This window comes from Echeneis naucrates, chromosome 21 (assembly GCF_900963305.1).
Source record: "Echeneis naucrates chromosome 21, fEcheNa1.1, whole genome shotgun sequence".
NCBI classification, from domain to species: domain Eukaryota; kingdom Metazoa; phylum Chordata; class Actinopteri; order Carangiformes; family Echeneidae; genus Echeneis; species Echeneis naucrates.
Window position 1 is genome coordinate 4063042 of NC_042531.1, and position 23190 is coordinate 4086231.

Here is a 23190-nt window from a genome sequence, read left to right on the forward strand (position 1 = left end):
TGTAGCTTATGCTCCAGAGTTTTGAAACAACAACAATAAAAGCTGCTGTATGTGGCAGACAAGACCAGAAGTCTCCTTGTCAGCGTTCCTCCTCCAGAAGCATGAAGAAATCCAATGGACTGTAAACTGAACTTGAGATTTTCAACAAATATGAAGTTACAAGTTTTCAAGGATATGTAATGATATATCAATCTTGCATTACCTGTGAGCATACGAGTGAATTCATGTGATCAAAAATACTGCAGGGAACTGCTCTACATTTCCATGAATATAACATGTAAAACATGTAACGTGATAAATGCAGCACAATCCTGCCCAAGTGCTTTATGCTAATTTATCATTTGAGCTCTTAAGTGAAAATCTAATAAATAAAGTGTTAAATAACTACTTAATGCAAATGTCATTTTATAAAATCTATATAAATAAAAATAAGATGATGGAAAACCGTTGATGTATCAGCTGATAAAAGGTACAGACAAGGCCTTAAAAGAAGAAATGAATGGAATGTAATCTCATGAACTGACACTATCTTTCTTTTAGTTATTGTCTGTATTTACACATGGAAGCCCTCAATACAAGTCACTCATCAAAATCCATTTCTGCCCATTTTAAGTGGCGTCCTGTCAGAGATAGGACAGAGCAGCTGATTAATGCATGAGATATGAAAAACATGCTGGCACGACCATTCTTGTAACTTCTGTGCTCCTTCAATTGAGAGCTTTTTTCTTTGTGAACAACTTAATCTTATAATCTTTTCACAATTAAAATGGCGCTCAGTGTTAAATCCCCATTAGATGGGTGAGAACATTTAAACGCTACATCTGTCAGCACACTTTCAGGTCTAAAGGACCTCTCGTTCCTGAGGTTTGGAGCACTGAAATGTATTAGTGTCTTATACGTTTCTGCTTTCTTGATACGGTTAATAAGAAAAATGGCATTAAAAAAAATAAAATAAAAGTGTTTACAGAGAGCTACTGTATGAATCCCGAAGAGAATTCATTAACACCATCCGTGTCACTTAAAAGCAAATCCCACAAGCCACACCTGAGACCTATTCAGATCAGCTCCAGCTTTAGCCTTCCTTTTCTAAGATACCGCTTCTGGTCTTGTACTTTTATCAAATCCAGTTCTTTACCTTGTTCACTTCAAGCTTAGTTTTTTTTTTTTTTTTAGGTTCAAATGCCCATCTGGCAGGAGCCAAGGCCAAAGGGAATATGAGGCACTACACATCAATGCAAAGTTGTGACAGTCCAAATGAGTGCAGTGGTTTCATTGTGTTACAGCGACGCTGCCTTAACTCTTAGGTCCATGACGGTTGTGCAGAGAAAAACAGGCCCAGACTTTTGTGGCAGGCTGCAGCTCAAAGGCGGTGCCTGGATTCCTGGCTATAGCCTCCTGGAGATCCTCGGTTACGATGGGGCTTGTAAGAGTCCTGGTACGGGTCCTGGTAGTCCTCCTCCACCAGAGGCGAGTGGTCCCGGCTGTGCTGCGAGCCCGAGGACAGACGGTTGCGATTCTTCCTGGCCCGTTCGTTTTGGTAGTTCTCATCAGCAGGCATCAGGCTGCAGCGTTCGACAGGAGAATGGTCTGTCGTCGTGTGGTTGCTATTACGGTTTCTTTGGGCCTGTGTAAAAGAGGAAATGATGACTCTGAGTGGCATTTTGTGTCATTAAACATTTCAACACAACAGCTGAGCAGAACATAAACAGAAACTGTGCGAAATATATCATATCTGACATAAAAAAAATACAAAAGATTTTCAGTCACAAAGATTACATCTAATTTGTTGTTTTATCTTATTTAAGGATCTATGATTTTATAAACAGCAGCTCTATATGAAGGACTTCAAAGTCAGCACATAGTTGTGTTACCAATTTCCTCGTTGTCGTAAATGAGGAAATAAATAAAGATCACTGTTCGCCTGCATTTCATCAAAAAGGTAGATGCAGCTTCATTCACTGCCAATCCATAGTCTCTGTATGCATCAAACACTCATTATCCTGCCAATATTTTCCTCATTAGCAGCTTTGGGGGGAGCTACAGAGCATTAAGGAGTAAAGCAGCATGACACAGAACTTCTGAATTATTTCTAAACCTTCCTTAATGTCAGTGTTTGGAACATCCTGAGCATTTGGACAGAAATCTTACAGCCCGAGTGTTTCATATTGCTCAAAGAAAACCTGTAATTATAGATCTATCCAAAATACACCATGACCTTCACAACTTTACATAACTCTACCACGTCCAGAAGGTTACAAAATACTAGTTATAATTATAGAAGTAAGCAAAAAGCAAACACGGTACTAAATAAATTTCAAATCAAAATGAACCACCAAAGGCAAACACCACAGTGCAGATTCCTGTTTTTTTGCTTTGACAAATTCACCTGAATGGCAGCAGGATACGGAGAGAGAGCCGTGGAGGCCAGATTGCGGCCGAGCAGGGGGTTGAGTGGCGTGCTAAGTGAAGTGTGTGTAGCACGCCAGTATGCCTCCAGGTACTCCGCCAGATGTTCACACGCATCTTCCAGTTGGTTCTCATCCAGAATAATATCAAACATCTCCTGAGGTTGGAAAGGGGAGAGATGACGGAGTAAGCTGTCACAGGAAAAGGTTCACCAACAGGTGGCTGCAGAATTTAACCTAAGTGGTTGTTTCAGGTTTAGATTTTTTTTTTAAAACTAGAAATAACCCCTTTTAGATTTAAAAGGGTGTCTGACATTCACTCACTGAAGGACACTGTGCTAATTTTTCAGCTGCGACGAGCTGCACATTCAAATGTTTGCTTTGAGACTTCCCTCTTGATTTGATCAGCCGCTGGAGGACCTGTGGGAAAGACAGATACGGTGGAAAAAACACGGGGAAATATCTCCAGCTATGGAATAAACACCAACTACAAAAGGACAGCCACACTCTTTATCGCCATCACAATGAATTACAGCTGCTCTCTGTGCATGTTTGAGAGAAGAGATTAAGTTTCCAGAAAAGCAAACCGACACTGCTCCTATAGCTGCTCCTAACTCTATGAAATGTAAATAGCAGGGGAATAAAACTGGAGCAGTTTCTGAGATTGTTTGACATATTAATCAGCCCTGAAGTATCTTTCAAGTGGAGCAAGTTAAGTTTTTATGACTTTTCAAAAAAAAAGAAAAAAAGAAAAAAAACAACACTTCAGACAATATACAACATCCTGATTGGGGAGAGCAGCAGTAAGATTTCGATCTCACCTTAGGTGAGGACACTTTAACGTGGACGATTATGGGCGCTAACGAGGTCTTGATGAGCTGCGCTGGATGGTTAATAGTGTCTGCATCCAACACCACCAGCTGTAATGACCTCGCCAGCTCAAAGATCCTTTCTATTTCACTCTGGACCTCGGCTACAGGAGGAAAACCACACAGAGCGGAATGAGAATGAGCACAAAGCAAAAAGAAGGTAAATGAAATAATATTCGTCCTCTAAAAGCCTACAAGACATGCACATCATTGAGTGAGACGGGGCCTGTAGCTTTACCAAGGCTGGAGCGGGTGTTGGATCTCTCAATGATGGCCCTCTTACTGGGGTTGTTTAAGACTGACCTCTTGGCCAACGATATGTCAGCTGTTACCCTTGTGATGGATATCCTGCAACGACAACAAGAAAACGTGCACGTCATGCGGAGAAAACCCGGTGGCAGCGATGCAGTGAGCGCCAGGTGCAGCTTTATGTTGGCTTTTTACCTCCCATCAAATCTGTGCTTCAAGAAGTCGAACAGCGCCTTCTGCATCATGTCCGTCACCTACATCCATTCAGGGAGGAGAGAGCAGAAAAAGGAGAGGAGCATGTCATTTAAGATAAAAGTAGTTGAATATCATGTATCCACTGAGGTGAAGCACCGTCCTCCCTGCCACACAAATGTCATATCCCTCAATAAAAATCAACAAACCAGATTCCAGGGACACATGCACTGAAATAATAAAATGTTTAGCTCCAAGTCCATGTATTTCATAAAAAGTTGTTACAGCCTGTGGTGTTAAACTATGGGGACAAATGCAGACCAAAAAAAAAACAAAAAACAAAACAATAAAAGCAATCAGAGGTTGCTTATAATATCAGCATCTCTGCAACCCTCAGCATCTACTGAATATGTAACAGAGCCACAAACAAGTAGCAGTGATCTCCTATTATTCAGTGTGATGGGCAGCCAGTCGGGCTGCTGCTGAGTCTGTGAATGGTCTGTGAATTACACACTTGACTGAGCGGTTTGTCCACAGCGAGCACAGTCTCTGCAGAGCGAACGTGGGTCACATTAAATAAAGCGATTAGGAGCTGGAATGAGAAGTGTCACCGAGGCCAATGCACAGGAGATGAATTGCAATTAACACAGTGCCGCCTGCAGTTGTGCTTTGGCTGATGAATATGAGGCCTCGGACTACAACAGAAATTCAAGATCAAGTCAGAAAAGTCGGCCTTAAAGAAAGTTAGTTGTGCTGTTTGTTGGAAGTGTGTGTTGAGCTGTGCCAGCTGTTCCTCTGATTCGTTCCGCTGAGCCTGACAGCGACAGAGGGCTGACAGAGGTTTCGTGTCCTTTGAGCTGAGACGCACTGAGCGGTTCTCAGATGAAAAATAGCACTATTAAAATAAAGCAATGACTTTGTGGCTGAGAAGGTGATTAATTTAGAGCTACACAGCAGCACTCCATACTTCTATTCCAGCAAATATCAGAGAGAATTCCTCCACTGCATTCATCTGAGTTACTAATCATAGTTACTAATTAATTTGAAGATTCATATTTTACAATTAAACACGTATGAGCGTTTAGAATATAATGCAGCTTTATGCATTTAACTTCCTCGCAATATATAAAGCTCAATAAGCTGCTAGTTTAAAAAGTTGTTTCTACTCATATATATACTTTTGATGTAATAAACAACACATTAGTACGATAACACTGTTGTGGATCATTGTGTTGACTAACAACACCCATTTGGTGACAACACTTCTATGCTTTTATTTAAATACATTGAATACATTTTCAGTTCATAGCTTTCACAGATTTTGGAGAGTTTTTGCTTTAACCAAATTAAAAACAGCTTCCTAGATTGAAGATCCAGTGTTTCATCAGCAGCATCCTTCACACAAGCTTGCTATAATCCACTCGTCTTCATTTCCGTGTGGCCGAGCTCTATTATTTGTCGTCTTAAAACTGAAGCCAACAGTGAACGATATACCACTTAGCGACTCATCTCTCCTCTCATTATTCTCTGCTTCTAATTTCAAACCGTGCTTCACTTTTTTCACACTGACGCAGTTTACCCAGAAGGTTGTTTCCACGGCAACACCAGAATGGGAGGTACAGCCGTGATTCCATGACAACTGACTCCAGCTCCCACCTTCCTCCTCCCACGGCCTCCTCAGCCACCTTCACTGTTTGCATCGTGCTTCCAATAGTGTTGGATAATCGATGAAAACTTTCAATCTTGTTGCTGTTTTTTTTTATTTTTTTTAATCTCTGGGAGTCAGCCGAGCCCATAACGGCTGCAGTCGCATCAAGGCAAAATTAATAACTCTCGAAAAGTGGGCGAAATGAGAAAATGCCTTTATATGCGTGCACATAAGTACTCACACTACCTAAAAACATGGCAAGGGACTTTGAGGAATAAAACATTTCTCGTGGGGGAGAGGTGTAAAATGCTTTGATGAGCCGTGGCACGTCATACCTCGTAACCTTTCAGGGATGGTCCCACCAGGACAACTGGCCTCATGGAGGGAACCACATCATAGGGAGGGATGTGCTCAGCCTGGAAGGACAGAAGGACACAGCTACAGTCAAAATCTTACGGCGTCCAAGTCTCAAAGTGATCCCATCTATCTTAAGCCCCATGAGTGATTTTTAAGATGAATTAATGTCCTCATTTGTAATAAAGCACAGGAGAACCCACCCACCTACTGAGCCCTGCAACAAGGTGTGAACAATTTATAGGGAATATAAAGTTTGGGTTGACTTTTATAGGCTATTTCAATAAGATTATGAGGAGACCATAATTTTTCTGTCAAACGATATTAAAGTTGCTCTTCATGAAATTATATTTAAGCATTTTGTACATAATAAACTGAAAGGACAGGTAAAATCATTTACCTTGATAATGAAAGTGAGCTTTCCAGAAGAAGTAGTTCTAGACTGCTTTTACTTCTGAACAGTATTCCTTAAGCTTTAGGTCAAGTTCTTTCATAATCAAGCTGGGCTTTGTATCAAATTTAATATTGTTAGTCCAAGTAAAGTGTAGAAGAAATCAAACAAAAGTAGTAATGCGAGTAATTCACTCTACTCACCACTTTCTGTTTCTGCTTTCCTAAAAAAGTAAGAACGATAAAGTGAGTAAGTGCATGGCTGGGCAGTGTTTCCTCTCAGACTGATATAGATTTGTGCAGACAAACCTGCAGAGTTGGGAGTTGGCTTTAATGTGCCCGACATCATTTCTCCCAGACTAGAGGAGGAATTCCCGCTGGATTTACTGCTACAGTGATAACAGAGAGCAGAAAGAAAGAAGGCGTTAAGGTAAAATCCAGAATACAGCCTCAGTTAAACAGCACCAACCTCCAGAGAACAGGCGACGGCAGACTGGGCTCAAGGTCACACACACTGTTATGAAAGCTGAAGATAGTTAGTTTAATAGGAATCCTTAGAGGAGTCCTAAATTATCCTTGGACTCAAAGAAACTAAAACAAACCGGAGGTAAAAGAAAATCAAAATATAGGATGAGGATAATCACTTATATTCCCCAACGAGGGTCAATGTTATTAAATTGTAGGTAAAAAAAAAACAAAAAACAAAAAAAAACACCATTTATGACTCAAGGTGAGACATATTTTGATTTTATTTATCAGTGTAGGAGAGGACAGATGACGTGCTCAGTGTGTCTAATTGATACAACACAACGCACCCATCTGATGGAAATCTCTGTGCTGACACCTCTGAGACGCTGGACCACAGCAGACAACGTGGCTGTCATCCACCTGACTTCCTCTCTATCTGCTGGCTCAACTCCCGGGCTCCGGTGGCTCTCCAGCCCTAAAGCCTCCGTCCCAGTCCTGTCATCCCTTTTGATCCGCCTGTCTACTTGACAAAACCTGCCAGTCCCCGCCGGCCCTGCTCCTTCTGCTCACCTGTGGAAGCGTCCTCTCTTCTGCTCCTGCTGAAGTCGGATGTTTTCCAGCTTCAGAGGGCTCGGGATGAAGCCGATGTCGCAGCCTTCCTTCACCAGACGGCCAATCCACCAGTCGTTGTTGTATTTCTGTAAAATGAAAAGTAAATATGGGAGACAAGTCATCAGAATATCAGGAGGGACAGTAAGAGACGATTACAGAGGAGCCACAGATTGTACTTCAGAATCTCTCATGAAAATATATTTATTGCACTGGAATCAAATTCCATCTGCTTAAATTCCAGTTAGATGAGGCATCATGATCTGAGGACCCTATTCTAGATCCATTTATAGCTTTCTTTTAGTTTGTCCACCTTAGGAAGAACATTTATTGTCACGTGACAAATCACGAGTCAACAAACAGCCAGAGTCAGACACATCTGCTGTATGCTCAAAGACACAAAGAAGCCCTGCAGTCCTGCAGAAAAAAGATCCCTGATGCGAACAGACAGGCGGCACTGTGACGGACTGAATCCGCAGAGGACCGGTGTGAAGTTTACTCTCTCATCAGTGAACTGATGCTGTTTGTGATCGAACCAAATATCGATTTGTTGTCTTTTTTTCTGCACAAAACAAAATCTTTTAATGGTCTAATTTTTTAAAAGCATACTCTCTCACCAGCGTGTGTGGAGTCAAATAACACCGCAGCAGACGGTCATTTCCCCTGTTTCATTCAATGCATCGGGACACACACCACAAATCCCTAAAGTGCTACAAGAAAACAGAAATTGTACATCTATAGTTGTGCGACAAATGGGCCAAACTGATCTGTGTTAAAAGTTTTCGCAGTGCAATTTGTGTTTTACAGGTTTGGTTGTGACCAGCGTCTCGCATTGTAGGTTTGTATAGTGCATATTGTTGCCATGGTTACTTGACTATTTAGAGTGGCATTTAAGGTTATAGTAAATAAAATTAAAATACACATGCAGGTGATTTAAAAAAAAAAAAGTCCATTAGACACCAAACCACAGAAAGCAGAACTATGACGAGCACAAAAGGAGATCTGATGATGTGATGTGTACGCCACGTGGACAGTACTAAATGAAACCGCAGGTTTAATGTTACTGAATAGTGAGTGAACTGTACCTCTTTGATATGGAGGAAGTCCTTGGCATCAAAGGAGATGGCCGTGCCAGCCACAGGAACATCCTCATCCAACGCGCCGCAGTAGCTGACATTGGTCCTCACAGCAAAAGCCACCGCTTTAGTCTGAGGGGGGAAAAAAAAAAAACAGGGATAGGACGCATGGATTCAATTTATGTTATATTGATGTGGTTCTTCGTGGAAATTAAGGTAAACTGTATAATATGAGCATAAACATGAACACAGTCAGATTTGCTGCAGCACCGACGTGTTCATCAAAGCGTCACGGGTGGGCGGTGCTGCAGAGACCTCCTCAAGGCGCCCGTCGATGAACTGACCTTTGCCCTCTCGAGCTGAACGGTGGCCTGCTGCTCCTTCTCCTGCCGGCCGCCCTCCTTCTCCTCCTCCAGGGAAACATCCGAGTCAGACGGTCGGCTTGTGTAAGAATCAGCTGAGCCCTGGAGAACAACGAGCATGGAAATAACGCGTTAACCAGGGGGAGATAAGGAATTTAGTGATAACTCTATTAATGCGATACAGATTAAACGGGACGCCCCAGAGGTATAACTATAGAAACCTTTAATGTGCAACAATTATCTAGGAAAAAGTGCAAATAGATGCAGGAAAGCCTGTTTCTCAAAACCAAAGAGAGGCGCAAATGAATGCGTGGGAGGTTTAAGACAACTAAGTGTGTGTTGTGTCTCATGACGAGCTGTATTCCTCTCCATACAGGATCAAAGGATAAGAGATGAAAGATGAGGAACCGGCTGGGGTTGGGACGGGGCTGGGGGGGGTCAGGAGGCAGAGGAGGCCGTCCACTGTGTCCAAAGTGCGCTTGAGCAAGATAATGAGCCTGAGTGAAGCTCTTTGGATGGTAGATAAGGCTAAAGGAAGCACTAAAATAAGAAACACAATCATTTCTTGTTGTGGTGATGATTTGAGATAACATGGATTTGAATTGAATTCATTTGGGGGGGGGGGGGGGGGGGGCTCTGGTAAACTGCACTGCTACACTGACCTCTATGGGTCAAAAGACTGTTACACAGAAACAGGTGTGGCTCCAGAGCATCTTCAGAAGACGGACACTTCCGTCCTTATCTCCATACTGGGCTGACACCTGGTGGCCGTGAGGACCGTAAGAGAGGATCCGGAGGAAAACTGGATCATCAGTGAAAAGTCAGAACTACGTAGGAAATTAGAGTGATGAACTCTTTTCCACTTCAGTTTAACATCCATTTGTACGTCCTGCGTGTGAAACCGGGACTCAGTGGGCGTCCATCTACTATCAGTGGACTCACTCAGTCCTTAACTCCTAATCTTTATTAGCTTCAAGTCTGCTGCTGGGCCAGACGGGCTTCAAAAACGCCCACCCACTTAACTGAGTGCACCGAGAGAGAGAGAGATAATGAACCACGAGGGCAGCGAGATTATCAGCGACTAACTGAGGAAAAAGCACAAACATAAGCAGAAGTGGAGCGAGGTTCCCCAGCAGAGAGTGTTATTACAGCACCAACGAGCTCATCGACCTCCAGCGAGCCTCAGTCCGAGCTTCTGTGCGTTGAACACTCACAAATGTGCCTCCTTTTTCCTTTTCTGTTCGGTGTCTTCTGCCTCTCATGCTTTTTTTTTTTTTTTTTTTCCTCACTGCAGACAGCAGAGCCATAAAATCTGTGAGCTGATTAATTAGTCTGCTCAAATTTTTTTTTAAATCCATTTCATTGGATTCTCTTATTATAAAACAATTTAGAGAGGCATCTTTATGGAGATATAACAAAGATACCTTTGACTGCCAAAGGATTAATGTGTGTGTTATTGTTAGAATAACTTCAGAAATCCCACAGTTCATCGGCACCTCAGATGACGTCCAGTCCAGTGAACCGGTGACTCTAAACTGCCTGCAGGTGTATCTGTGACAGGCCTCGGGCCCCAGAGAGGAGAATTGGTATGAATATACTGATGTTTGGCTATTTGGTCGGATTTATTGTAAACATCATCCAAACGCAGCAGCAAGGTGGCTGAGTCAGCATAACGTGAGCTGCTGTGAAATGATTTTACAGAAGTGAGCGGGGCCCTGTAAGTGGATTCCTCTAAGCCTAATGGACCTGTGCTGCAGAACCATCAATCATCACAGATGGACACATTTCACGCTGCAAACTTTTGCCATTTTGAAACTATTACAAGCAGCCGCAGCGAACACCGACGTGAGCTTTCTTGGCTCTGAGGACGTCACCTTTGGCTGACCGTTACTGTAGCTGCTTGTGTTCCCATGTGGGACATTTGGCTTCCGGCCCAATTTGTTACAACCGTACCGTGTAATAAGAGCTCTGTGCGGGAAACAATATCTAACGGTGGCAGTGTTGCTGCACACATTTCTCCCATCTTACCCCTTCAACTCACCACAATTATCTGCAGGGAAACAAAAAGTCTCCAGGAACAAGACAACCAGAAAACAAAAGAAAAAAGATCATTTAAGAAAATAAGCTCATCTTAAAAAAAAAAAAAAAAAAAAGCTTCTGACCTCTGAACCACCTGCAGATTAACACCCAATAATTCTCATTTCATTAAATTGACTATTTTTGTGAACTTGACACTTGACACACAGCTCACAATTACACAGAAAGCTCATAGGTAATATCAGCATGTTACGCTGTAGTCGACCATCTAAACAGAATTTACCAAACACGGATGCCTTGATGTTACTTAGTCGATTGATCAATTCATTAACAAATCAGTTTTAATAAAGTATTAAGGTCATTTCCAGCTAAAAGAAGCGATGACCAAAGTCTACACTTTTTTCTATCCAGCCATTTTTCTGAGCGTAGTCATGAAAGTACTGCATCACATCAAACAACCACAAAAAAATTTTTTATTCTAATTCAGCAACTGTAACAGATTAGTTCTAATATAATATTAATGAAATTAATGGGCTATAATTTGCACTCTCCGCTGTCCCTTTTGAGTCCCGTCTTTATGACACAAAATCTGTGCGTCACGCTCCACCACGGCTGAGTAATGGCCACGTTAGCATGAGCAAAGGATGTCAACCACACGGGCGCTCTGAGGTCCACGAGCTGATTACTGCCCATCATAGCTGTGTAGCACAGGTGGAGGGTAAAAGGTGGCCTGCGGGCTGATACATATCTGCCCCTCTGGGGTGAGGAGGCAATTATTCCCACTGTCAGCGGCGTTAAATGAGACCAAAAGGGTGAATGATGAAAGTTAGCGGGGCTGACACCAACGGCCTTTATGAGTCATTGGCCCCGCTGTGTCAGTAACCCAGCTGTCTGCCGTCATTTGTACACCCATTTATTTGCCAGGCTGTCTGCCTCAATCTGCCATTCAGGCCAAACGCGCTCCTTTTATTTTATAGAGCACAATAAAAGACAAAGACGATGAAGAAACCACCTGAAAACTGAGGTGTTTCCGTCCGCACTCAACAATCATCTTCTACCGGCAACAGTCAGTGAATAAATATTACATAACATGTCAACATGGCTCTCACATCGAACTCAGAACACCAGCTGTGACACGTACCGCGACAGAATAAACGTGTGTGTTACTTTAAATGGCATTTTTTTTCCTTTTACGTCAGACAATCGAAGCTTTTGGTCCATCAATAGGGGACACAGTCACAGCAGACATCCCCTTCTCAGCGTTCAGTCCACAGATGAATTACTGCGTTGGCTTTCTTACTCTCACCGTCTCAGGTTTTCCCTTTTTGAATTGATCTCCTTCAGTTGAAATCAGCAGAATAATTTCTACGTTTCCAGGTGAGCAGATTTCTTCACAGTCACATCCTGTTTGTTTTTTGTTTGATTCTATGTTCAAAAAGTTTAATTATACATAACTGATGAAAGCTGGGAGTTTCTTGGGAAGTTAAATTTTTTTTAAGTGATATGAATCTTAAAGATGATTCCTGAATTCAGGAACATTTTCTTTTTCTGTCACGGCCCACGCTCTCTTACCACAAACTACCTGTCCTGTTGACAGTGAGGCCGGTGATGTGGAGACTTCTTTGTGTCCCAGCTCAGGATATCAAGTTACTGTGTATGTACATTTAAACACACTGGTCCAACAGTCCACTGCTTGAGGACAACATCTTCAAACTCGTCCGACTGAAATGTGTTTTATTGGATAAAATGTGTAAAACATTACGACGGATATTGAAATCATCAGTTGTAATTCGGACAGAGTCATAGTTTAGATTTTAAAAACTGCCCTCACATCCAAAGCCTCTCTGCCTGCATATATAATCTAAAAATCACACGACTGAACCTGCTGGATTCAGCAGTGTCTGGATGAGCAGTGACGATTTTTTTTTTTTGGGCGGTGTCACAGTGTTTGACTGTATTCAGCCTTTATTTGAGGCAGTTCAACAAGAAAGTCTCACATTTTATCAGTAAATGAAGAATTCTATTGATCAGAGATCTTTAAAATTATGTTTGGCAGAAAAATGGAATTATTTCACCATGAAGAAAAAGCCAACAGGTAGAGGTGATGTTTTGAACTAGTATTAGAAGAATCTTTGTGTTGTTTAAAACAACAACACAAAGGTGTATATTTCATTGTTTTAGGCTTTTGGGTCTCTGTTTTGTGTCAGATTTTTTAGGAGGCAGGAAGCTGCTGACGGCTAGAAGACAAGTTAAGGGTGCGGCAAAGGGACAAAACAGCAGCCAGCGATTAATGCAACAACAACAACAACAATTAATCAGGTAACACGTTAACTCTGACCGCTCTGTCTCCATCTCCAGGCAGCCAGCTGGTGGACTCTGGGAGTCCTGCAGACCGAAAAACTGGACTCAAATGTTGATCTAACAGAGGGTTTGTCTGACTCCATCCATCGGTCCGTCTGTCCATCCGTCCATCAGTACATCTGTTCATTCATCTGTCCATCCATCGGTCCATCTGTCCATCCATCAGTACATCTGCTCATTCATTTGTCCATCCATCGGTCCTTCCATCCGTCCATCTGATCATTCATCTGTCCATCAATCCATCCATCAATCCGTCCATCCATCCATCTGTTGATCTGTTCATTCATCTGTCCATCCATCCATCCATCCATCCGTCTGTCCAGGGAGGTGCAGCACCAGCAGACAAAGGAATTCCATTCATCCCCCTCTGAATATTTTATAAATGTTAAAGATGAGAGATTTTGTGAGCAATGGAGCCAGAAATAGCTGAGAGATGTTTCTGGAAAAGAAAACCACTCTCACTCTTACTGCATTATGACTGGACGCACAGAATGATTGTATGTCGTGTGTTTTACAAACCACGTGGCCGAAAGTATGTGGACACCTCAAATCTCCTGGGAGCAGGAAACATGCTTACAAAGGGGAGCTGGAAATCAGGACGAAGACGTGATGTCTTGCTTTAAAATCTGCCCCGTTCATCACTTTTCCCACAACCATCTCCAATCCAATTACGGCCCCCAGTCACTTTTCTGCAGGAGGACACACGCTCCACATGACTGCTCTGTTTTCCTGCTGCAGTTTGTTTTTGACACTCTTCTGTAACAACCATCGCCGCTGAAGTCCTGCAGGTTCACCAACACTGAGTAAATTACATGCTTGACTGATGTCGAGTGACACAAAGCCGACCCGTTCCACCGTGAAAAATACAAAGACAGAAGATGCGTAATCTGTTCCAGAATAAAAACTCCTGCGTCTGCGTGGACACAGTGGAGAAAACAATATAACTGCATATCAATAATTTCATGAAAATAAATGGTGAGTGTGCAGCAGAGGATCTGAAATCAACCTGCAGGCTGGACAGTGAGGATTAATGCCTTTGTCCAGGGCTTCCAGGCGCCTCTGCTAATGATCCTTTTGGAGCCATGGGACTCTTTCCTCGAAACAAATAACTGCTATTTACTGCCTCATTACAAATGAAATCTATAACCGGAGAACCGGAGTGAGGGGAAAAATAAAAAGCATCTGGTCACCTGCTCTGTGTGTCACCTTTGTCCCGCAAACACAACTGTGAAGTTCACTTCAGATCAGGTTTGTGATGTGACTAACTCACTCAACTTTGGCTAACTGAACTTAGATGTCCAAGGTGATAATAAAAGCGAAAATAAATAAAGAAAAGGTCACCTGTGAAAAAAATGGAACCTTTTTTAGATTTAAATGCGACTGTAATTCTAAAATAACTTCTGAGTTAAATTTGGGAGAAAGTTGGATACCAGGGCAGAGAAATCCTCATCACTGGCTTTATGTCATTAGTGTTGCTATTTATAAATCACATTTTTGGCACATTATTCTGGAGCTGGCGCCAAATAACTTTTCACCGACACTGATTGTTTCAACGTGTCAGTTACTTTGTAGTTCAAATCAAATCTTATTCTATATTCAGTTTTTTATGGTGACCTTATTCCTGATAAAGAAATCATTAGATCACATGAAGGAAACAGGCCCCGTATGCTATATTCTAATTTTAACATTTTCAGAAAATAACTTTTAGTTATTATTCTCGTTTATTTTTCTGCCTGTGACCCATTTCACACTTTCTGCTTAGTATTTCTGCAAAATGCACAAAATAAGTTATACTTTGTGTGCGATATCTGGACGGAGTGAACAGGAAATATATTGTTGGTCCCTGTTTTTGTTTCTTTACATTTCTGAACTCAAGTCAGTCAGTCAGTCACTCAGGACAGGAAGTACTGAACAGAGCTAAAGGCACTTTGGGGCGCTACCAAAATGACCATGATGTCCCACTCCTCTCTCTACACAAACACACACACAGACACACACAGACAATGAGCTGTTTGTGCGGTTGTTATCTAGGCCTGTGAAGTGTCGGGTCTTGAGTCCATCGGGCCACACTCCAGCCTTATCTGTGCAGACGCCAGAGCCCGGCCTGCCCTCCAATCACCGGGTGGTGGTGATGGCAGGACAACGGTGAGTCATCCACTAAACCACTCTGTATATGAACACAACTATAGCAAATGAATGACTTCATCCTCACAGGAAATGAAGTATTCCTGCCGTAGTTCAAGCAGTAATGTCCACGTTTTAACCGTCTGAACGCCATGATCACTTCCCTCTCCAACATCATGTGCTGTTCTTAACTTGCTCTCAAATTGTATTTACATGAAGTGAGTTAATACTATTATTATTATTTTAAAGAGACATTCCTGCTGCTGGAGAAAGAGGACAACTTGAAGCACGGCTGCTAGAAAAAGACAGGGTGTCTCTTTCTGCAGAGTCAAATACATTCATAGGAAATCAACCACACAACAGATCGAACGAAACCATAAACTAATCAAACAGCGTCTGAACAGAGTGGATGAGATTTTATACAGGAGGCATTTAAGCATTTCCCGAACAGGCTGAGGTGGAAGTAAATAGCCTCATCAGTTATTCAGACCCATAAAGATGGAACAATAGCACACATAACAGCTGAAACGACAGGAAACAGATGGCATTGGTGGATTGTGCTGCACAACCAGGGACGAATTCTGGGGGAGTTGTTTAGGAAATCTGAATGCCCCGTTTATTTACTGTGAGACAATTTTAGGGAGACTGGAAAAAAAAATAAAAAATATTCCAACAGCACTTCCCAAAGCTCAAATAAAAAAATCCAACTGAAATATCAAAATATCTCGTTTCATGATTAAAAAGTCAAGTTTTCTTCCAATAAACCATCTGGATTTAAAAAAAATAAAATAAAATCACCTGATGAGTTTGAGATTCAGTCTCTGGGAAACTATTTTGATATTTTGATTATGATTTTTAGAATAAGTGACAATGTGACAGCAGTTACTGTTCTGGTTCACTGTGTGCAAATGAAAACCACACCAACATAAAATGTCAATGCCTTTCTGGCAGCTATTGTCTGTCTCAGCTTTGCAGACACACGTTTTAGATGCATCGATTTAGCCGCTGTTGTTTAAGTGTATCTGCCAAAGCCGGGGGAATTTTGGGCACCATGAGGCGAACACACAACTGAAAAACAGATAAATGTGATATTAAAATGGCACCTCAGTTATCAGCGTTTATCTTGTGACTCTTTTCTGGCCTCGTGTATATAGACAGTTTTTGTTTTTTTGTTTTTTTTTATTTTCCAGATTTCACTGGGCCTGGAGTCCTGACTCAAACCCCATCTGATGCCTTCAGGACGAAATGTGGACGAATGTGACAGAACTAGATGGAAATGCACTCTGAGGTGCAACAATCCAAAAATATATCTCTATATATTCTTCTTCACTGATAAAGAACATACACGCTGTCACTACGATTTAAAAAGTCCCTCCACCTTTAATCTTAGAGATGCAGCCAGGGTGTCAGGTGGAGTCACAGATTCTGGCTCAGCGTGTGGAAGGGATGAGAATTTATACTTATTGGCGGAGGAATGTGGCATCAATCTGCCGAGATGTCACATGGAGAGATACAGTGTGTGGTCCATATTGTCCAGCAAGCAGTGAGATGAAGTGATGCAGAAAAAAAAAAAATAAACAAATGAAACCACAAAGGGAGATGGTGTTTCTGCACACAAGAAAAAATACCCACAATGCCCAGAAATGGAGCTTTATATGTCATGCACACGGAGGGATGCTGAGGAAATACTGCTGAGATCTGCAGTCCGGACAGGAGCAGAAAACCGGCATCGGTGACAAAACCTCACAGCTGGGTGATGGAGGAGCCACACAAGACACACACAGACACACACACACACCCTTCCCCCAGGCTTTACTAACTCCCCCGGGAGGAGCGCACTCTCAGCCCATAAAGTCCCGATGCCTTCCGTGGGTGTTTATGGATCAACCAACCTTAGCACAACAGAAAAGCATGTTTTATAAGTGCACCCCCCCATCCACCCATCTATCCACCCATCCACCCCCCCATCTATCCATCCATCCATCCATCCACCCATCCATCCATCCATCCCACTCACCGCCTCCGAGTCTTCAAATCCATGTAGGTACAAGTTATCGTACATGGAGGAGTGAGAGTTCAAAAAGCAGCTCCACGGCGCAAAACAGCGGAAAGCTCAAGCTGCCCCTGAGAGGATGGAGGTGAAGACACCAGCGGTCTCCTCCTCCACATGAAGGTGGACACCAGAGCAGCAGATGGGCAGAAAGGTGGAGCTCTTGTGTTTTCCGTCCTGGACGTTATTGGCCCCGAGCAGGGAGCGCGTCGGTTCCCATCATAGGGCGGCAGATCCAGATCAGCTCAGCAGATCCCTTCCTCCAGCACTGGCTGATGACAAAGGTGGGCTGCAGCCCGCTGATTGGCTGGTGGAGGGTGTGTGGGGGGGGGGAGGGGGGGGGGGGGGTGGTCTGCAGCCTGAGAGCATCACCAACCGGCGAGCTGTGAATTCTGCTCACGGATGCGTGCGTGTGATGTCATCTCTTAACCTGAACTCCAGTCTGCAGCAAACAGGAGGCAGACCTGCTGCTCTAAACCTGAGACATCACCACACCGATGGGCCTAAAATCTACACGTTTCCTTCCAGACACACAACAACACAATCCGAGCAACAACGGAGAGAAACATCACGAACAATCAGGAAAATAATACACCCAATTAATTTTGATTGTACTGATTGTCATTTCTCTGCGTGCTTCTTTTACTCCTCTTTATATCAAACTAATGCTGAGACAAGATATGAAAAATAATGTGCTCAGCCTAACTGTTCCATATATAAATATATCATAATATCCAAACAAACAAAAAATAAATAAATAAATAAATAAGTTGCATTAATCAAACTCTGTTTTACTCCTCTAGGATCCAACCAAAACTGTTTCTGCAGCTTCCTTTAAAGACACAGATCCACAGCGCCCTCTGCTGACTGACTGTCTGATGGCACATCATCTCCATCCACCCTGTCTGCCTCTTTCTGTCCTCCTCTCAGATGTTCCACCTGAGGAGCAGAGTGAAAGAAGGAGCTGGCCTCTGCTGGTGAAGTCGGCCCCGTTCATCCATCATCACCTGGCGGTTAATGTACTCACTTCACATTCACTCACTCATCCTGAAGAAGCTTGAAAGCTGAAACCGCCGCCACAAGCTGCAGGTGCATGAGGTGACACACGAAGGCTTTTGGGAAAAGCTAAATATAGACAGAGACGGTGTGTTTAAAGTGATGAAGTGCCGGAGAAGAAAAAGCTCCATTCTGCTGACATTCATAATTCATGACTTTAAATGCTGAATATATAATTATGACTTGGTTTCAGGGCCGCTGCTGGAACAATAGGTGGATAACATTTAGGATTCTAGGTTACACTTTGGTGAGTAGCTGCCATCATTAAGATTTGTCAAGCAGGAATGTTCTTTTAATAGACGTTTCAGACACAACAAGCACTCTGACTGTGAAGATGACGGGAACTAAGCAGTAATTCCACTAAAAATGAATAAATACTGATAATTAAATTTACTGATAGGGAAAATGATTCATTTTTTTGTTGTTGTATCCGAGTCCGCAGGAGAAATTCTGACGGGTGCAGATTTACTCTGGAGCTCCTGGCAGGCTGCTGCATTGTGCCAGTGTGAGCTTTGACAGCGGTGGCCGAATGAATTAAAAGCTGCCGAGTTGAGCCATGTGACCTATATCCTTCACGCTGTTAATCCCTCTTATCACTTCTTCAGGCCAGAAGCTGAAAAAAAAAAAGGGGGGGGGGTGGGGGGGTAAGAGGACCGTCTCTTTAATGTGTTGTGATCCAGAAATGAAATTAATATTCTGTGGTGTCCTTTAAAAAAAATCTGCTGGACTAAAGTGTTTTACTTTGGCTCACATTTCAGAGAAAAGGACACGGACACTTTCATCTTGTAGATGAAATACTGAATTCATCAGCTGATGAATCGGGCCCTCTGTGCACTTCGACGCTGCAGCTCTGGAGTATTCCTGAGAGCCAAACATCTGCCGAGCATCCTCTCTTTTTTTGTCCTCTTCTTTTTCCCCTCTAACGGACTGACCTGTATGAGGTCATCCCTCCGATTCTGGCTGGACTCTGTAAAAAGAAACGGCCCCTAACCCGTCACATCATTTTTTGCTCTCAGGGTAACAGATGAACATAAAAAGAATAAAGCCTCTCTTTCTGTTCAGGCTTTTCTCTTCAGCTGCTAAAAAAAAAAAGTCAGCATTTTCTTATTTCTTTTTTTGAAGCGCAGAGCTGGTTTGAGCTTTAAAAATTGAATTTCAAAAACAGTCAACAGAACTGACTGATAAAATGTTCTGGAGAAGAAAGAGAAAAAGGCGCATTTTGTTTTTTTTTTTTGTTTTTTTACTGAGACGGAGGCTGCGCTCCTCGTTTTATGTGAGCATTCACTCCAAAAAGGAACACAGAAGAAGTACTTGTTGCTGAAAAAGGAGGAGGAGGTTGAAGTAAAGTCAGCTGCTCATCATCACCATCATCATCGTCATCATCATCATCATCCCTCTGGGCCTGTTGTCGAGGGCCGGCCGTTACCATGGATACACGAGGGCATCAAAGAGAGCCCACTGTTCTGCTTCTCACCTGATGACGATCACACCGGTGATGACACAAATCACAGCGGGGGCGTTCAAGAAACCCATGTAATACAGAAAAGGAGTGAGTAAGAGCTGTTGTGTGTACATTTCTCAGCCTTTGATTTGTCCATTTTGTCATGTTTTTGTGTGTGTGTGTACTTCCTGTGAACTGGGTTTGTTGGTAATTAAAATACAGCCGAAGCTCAGAGTTTAAAGGACCACTTTGCTCTTCCTGGATTTAAATGGAGTGGAGTGAAAAAATAGGCAGGAGGGGAAGCTGCCTTGATGAATAGACTGTTTGTGACCTGCACAAAGTCACCTACAGCCGCCGCAGATACGAGCACTGACACTGTCATACATCACATCTGGCTATTGGGTTTGACAAGTTGTCGTGTGCTTTTGTTAGCACGTCGACGTGGAAAAAGAAAAGACTCATATTGATTTGACGTCGCTGTGTCTCCTATAAGAGAGACGCAGAGGGAGGGCCGGGACATGATGCAGGAGCTGCAGGTCAGGGCCAGAGAAATGAAATCCTGAAGGAGGCGTTGAGAAAGAACGAGAGCAGGAGGAGGAGGGCGGGTTGGGACAAAGGTAGCCTCTGACAAACTACCCTTGCCTGGCTGCGCGTCCTCCGCAGGCTCAGTTCCCTTGGTAACTTGTTAGCAGGATGTCAGAGTCCACGGTGAGTCCATTCTGTGTAATGAATTACAGAGCGGGCTGAATACAGCAAACCTATTTGAATTCATCTGACAGTGGTGCATGTGAAAGAAGGCGGCCGTCAGGAGATCCAAACAGCTGCCTGCCTCAGGAAGCCAGACCACTCAGTTCCCAAACTGCCACGAATCAGGGCCACTGATTTCCCCCAAAACTACAGCAGAGGCCAAAACTACAGCAAAACTACAGCAAAACTACAGCAGAGCTGAAAACTACAGCAAAACTACAGCAGAGGTCAAAACTACAGCAAAGACCAAAATGTACTCATCTTTTGGAAACGTGTCACATGATGTCATCGTCCTTTGTTCACCTTTCACTTGACATCAGAGCTTTTATGGGAAAGACGACTGTAAGTTGATGGATCGGGGTCAGGAACCAGCCGTGTCCCCCCCCCTTTTTTATTTTTTTCTCCCCACGTCTCACAAAAACTACAGAGGAACTCTCTCTTTTCCCCAAATGTGCTCAGCCATCACACGTTAGTCTGACGGGAGACGTTCCAGTAAAAACTGTAAAAAGCTTGAAGTAAACAGGGACTTCTGATGTGAAGTGAAATTCTGTGAAATTACCCAAAAAATAATAAAGGCATCTCAGAACAGCGTCACACATACAGAGTTTGTCTGTTTGTGAATACCGTAGGACAAATTCAGCAGATTTACATATTCATCATAAAATATTCATCCGACGTCGCAGTTAAAAAGCTCATGCAGGGTTCATCAGTCTGTGGATCCCCTTTGTTTTTTGTTTGTTTTGTTTGTTTTAAAGAGGCCCGGCCCCGACCCCGACCCCGACCACGGCCCCGGTCCCGGCCCTGACCCCAGCCCTGACCCTGGCCCCGACACCGGCCCTGGCCCCGGCCCTGGCCCCGGCCCTGGCCCTGACACCGGCCCCGGCCCTGGCCCCGGCCCTGACCCCGGCCCCGGCCCTGACCCCGGCCCCGGCCCTGGCCCCGGCCCTGACCCCGGCCCTGGCCCTGACCCCAACCCCGGCCCCGGCCCCGGCCCCGGCCCTACCTGTCTGAGGATGAAGCTGGTGGAGGTGGTGCTGCCATCTGACCTCTTCAGTCGGCTGCGTCTGGAGTAAGTCCCTCTGTTTGCCTGGAGAGGAAAAAGGAAAATCACAAATCAAGTCCCGTCTTTTTAACGTTCATCCCGGTCTTTGGGGTGAGCTGCCTCTCGTCCTCCATGACAACAAAATCAATCTGTTCCGTCTTTTCCGTTGCATTCAAAGAGCTGCACACATTTCCTCTTTCTGACCGAAGTTCATCGTAAATCAGGAGGGATGAATACGATGTAAGAAATGATGCTTCCAACTTTCCAAACCCAAACCAGACCTCTGACAACTTGGATCACTTTCTTTTTTTTTTTTTGTCTCATCCTCAAATAATCAGTTGATAATTTACTATTTCTTGCTGATTTTCTGACACAGCTTTATCACTGCTAACAATATGTTCAGTGATGATGAGGCAGGTGTGAATTTCTACGTTTAGCTTTAGGATAAGTGACACGCTGCATCATGAAACCTGCGTCACTGGTTTTTATTCACTATTCAGGGCATGGAGAAGAGTTTTTTTTTTAAATAAGAATGTGTATCTGTAATCTTTATGTAAGTATAAATTCAACTTGCGCATTGGAGCACTATATTTGCCAAAGATTTCCCTGCAGCATGCACACAGAGATGCTGGTTGCATTTCAACACTCGGTCGTTTTTGGCACCGATGTGATGATCTCTCTGATATTTTAATATCTGGTTTCACCAAAATGATTTGAGCACCTTCAGTTACCTTTGCCAGCTACGTTTAAAGCCGCCGCCAAAGACAAAAATAAAAAAATAAAAGAATATAATCACATCCTTGTTCAGTGCTCAGATCTTTGACAGAGTTGACACTGAAAAGTGACCCGGCTCACCTCATACATCATCAGAAAATGCTCAATAATTAAACACAAAATGTCATTTCTTTGTGAATAAATGAAACTGCCAGCACACCTCTGTCCTCTGTCTGACTGATGACCCCCCCACCGACCCCGGAGCTCAATGGGACAGATGACAAATGGAGCCCCAGACACACAGAGAGCTGTTGGGTTAACTTTAAAGAATAAAATCAAATCTCCATGGAGGCTGTTCTGGGTGTTCTTCCCTGATATCACATTTCTTCAGAGATTCTTCTTTTCCTTTTTACATCTATAAATTATTATTTTTTTTATGTCCTACCTGAAACGCAGGCTTCTGCAGCCCGTCTCCTATCCCGTGTCGGGTGTAGATGTGCCGGGACATCTCGGCCAGTTCGTCGGTCCAGGGCGGAGGCTGCCGCTCGGAGCCGCTCCACAGGAGCTGCTGCGGCGGCTGCTGCGGCTCCGGAGGCGGACGGTGAAGCGGCGGCTCCAGCTTCGCTCCGGTTCACGGCGGCGGAGGAGAGAACGGGGACCGGCGGAGACGGATCCTGATCCTGATCCTGCCTCTGCAGCAGATCTGCACGGAGGAAGCCGGAGTATATATCAACTACCCCCCCATCACCCCCCCCCCCCCCCCCCCATCCCATCACACTGGGCTGGAATGGTGCTGCGTTCAAGGACAACCCGGAACTTCAGACTTTCAGAGCTCCGAAGCTCGAGATGCACAAAACAAACAAAACAAACATCACCTAGAAAATAAAAACAATCACTGATGATTGAGTGGAAAGTTGCACTAATCTATAGGTGAGAAATTAAACATTTAATCACAAACATGGAAAAGAGGAAAGAAACTGGTGAGTTTAAAAATAC

At 43.5% G+C, this 23190-nt stretch overlaps 1 protein-coding gene across 5 annotated transcripts; it reads right to left on the reverse strand.

Moving 5' to 3' along the window:
* Positions 1-1136: 1136 nt before the first annotated feature.
* Positions 1137-22702, reverse strand: cacnb4a (calcium channel, voltage-dependent, beta 4a subunit). 5 transcript variants are annotated; one of them, XM_029529727.1, is made up of 14 exons: positions 22640-22702; positions 21442-21525; positions 8605-8724; positions 8270-8392; positions 7146-7273; positions 6417-6496; positions 6312-6331; positions 5699-5779; positions 3719-3777; positions 3513-3622; positions 3227-3378; positions 2730-2825; positions 2387-2563; positions 1137-1624 (listed from the first exon to the last, which is right to left on the reverse strand). In XM_029529727.1, the coding sequence occupies exons 1-14, from the start codon at positions 22700-22702 to the stop codon at positions 1361-1363; spliced, it is 1557 nt and encodes a 518-aa protein (XP_029385587.1). In that variant the 3' UTR covers positions 1137-1360. The 5 variants fall into 5 exon arrangements, with proteins under 5 accessions (XP_029385587.1, XP_029385591.1, XP_029385588.1 ...); XM_029529728.1 differs by having other exon boundaries at positions 1361-1624; positions 6417-6493; XM_029529731.1 differs by lacking the exons at positions 21442-21525; positions 22640-22702 and adding an exon at positions 17162-17283 and having other exon boundaries at positions 6303-6331.
* Positions 22703-23190: the final 488 nt, after the last annotated feature.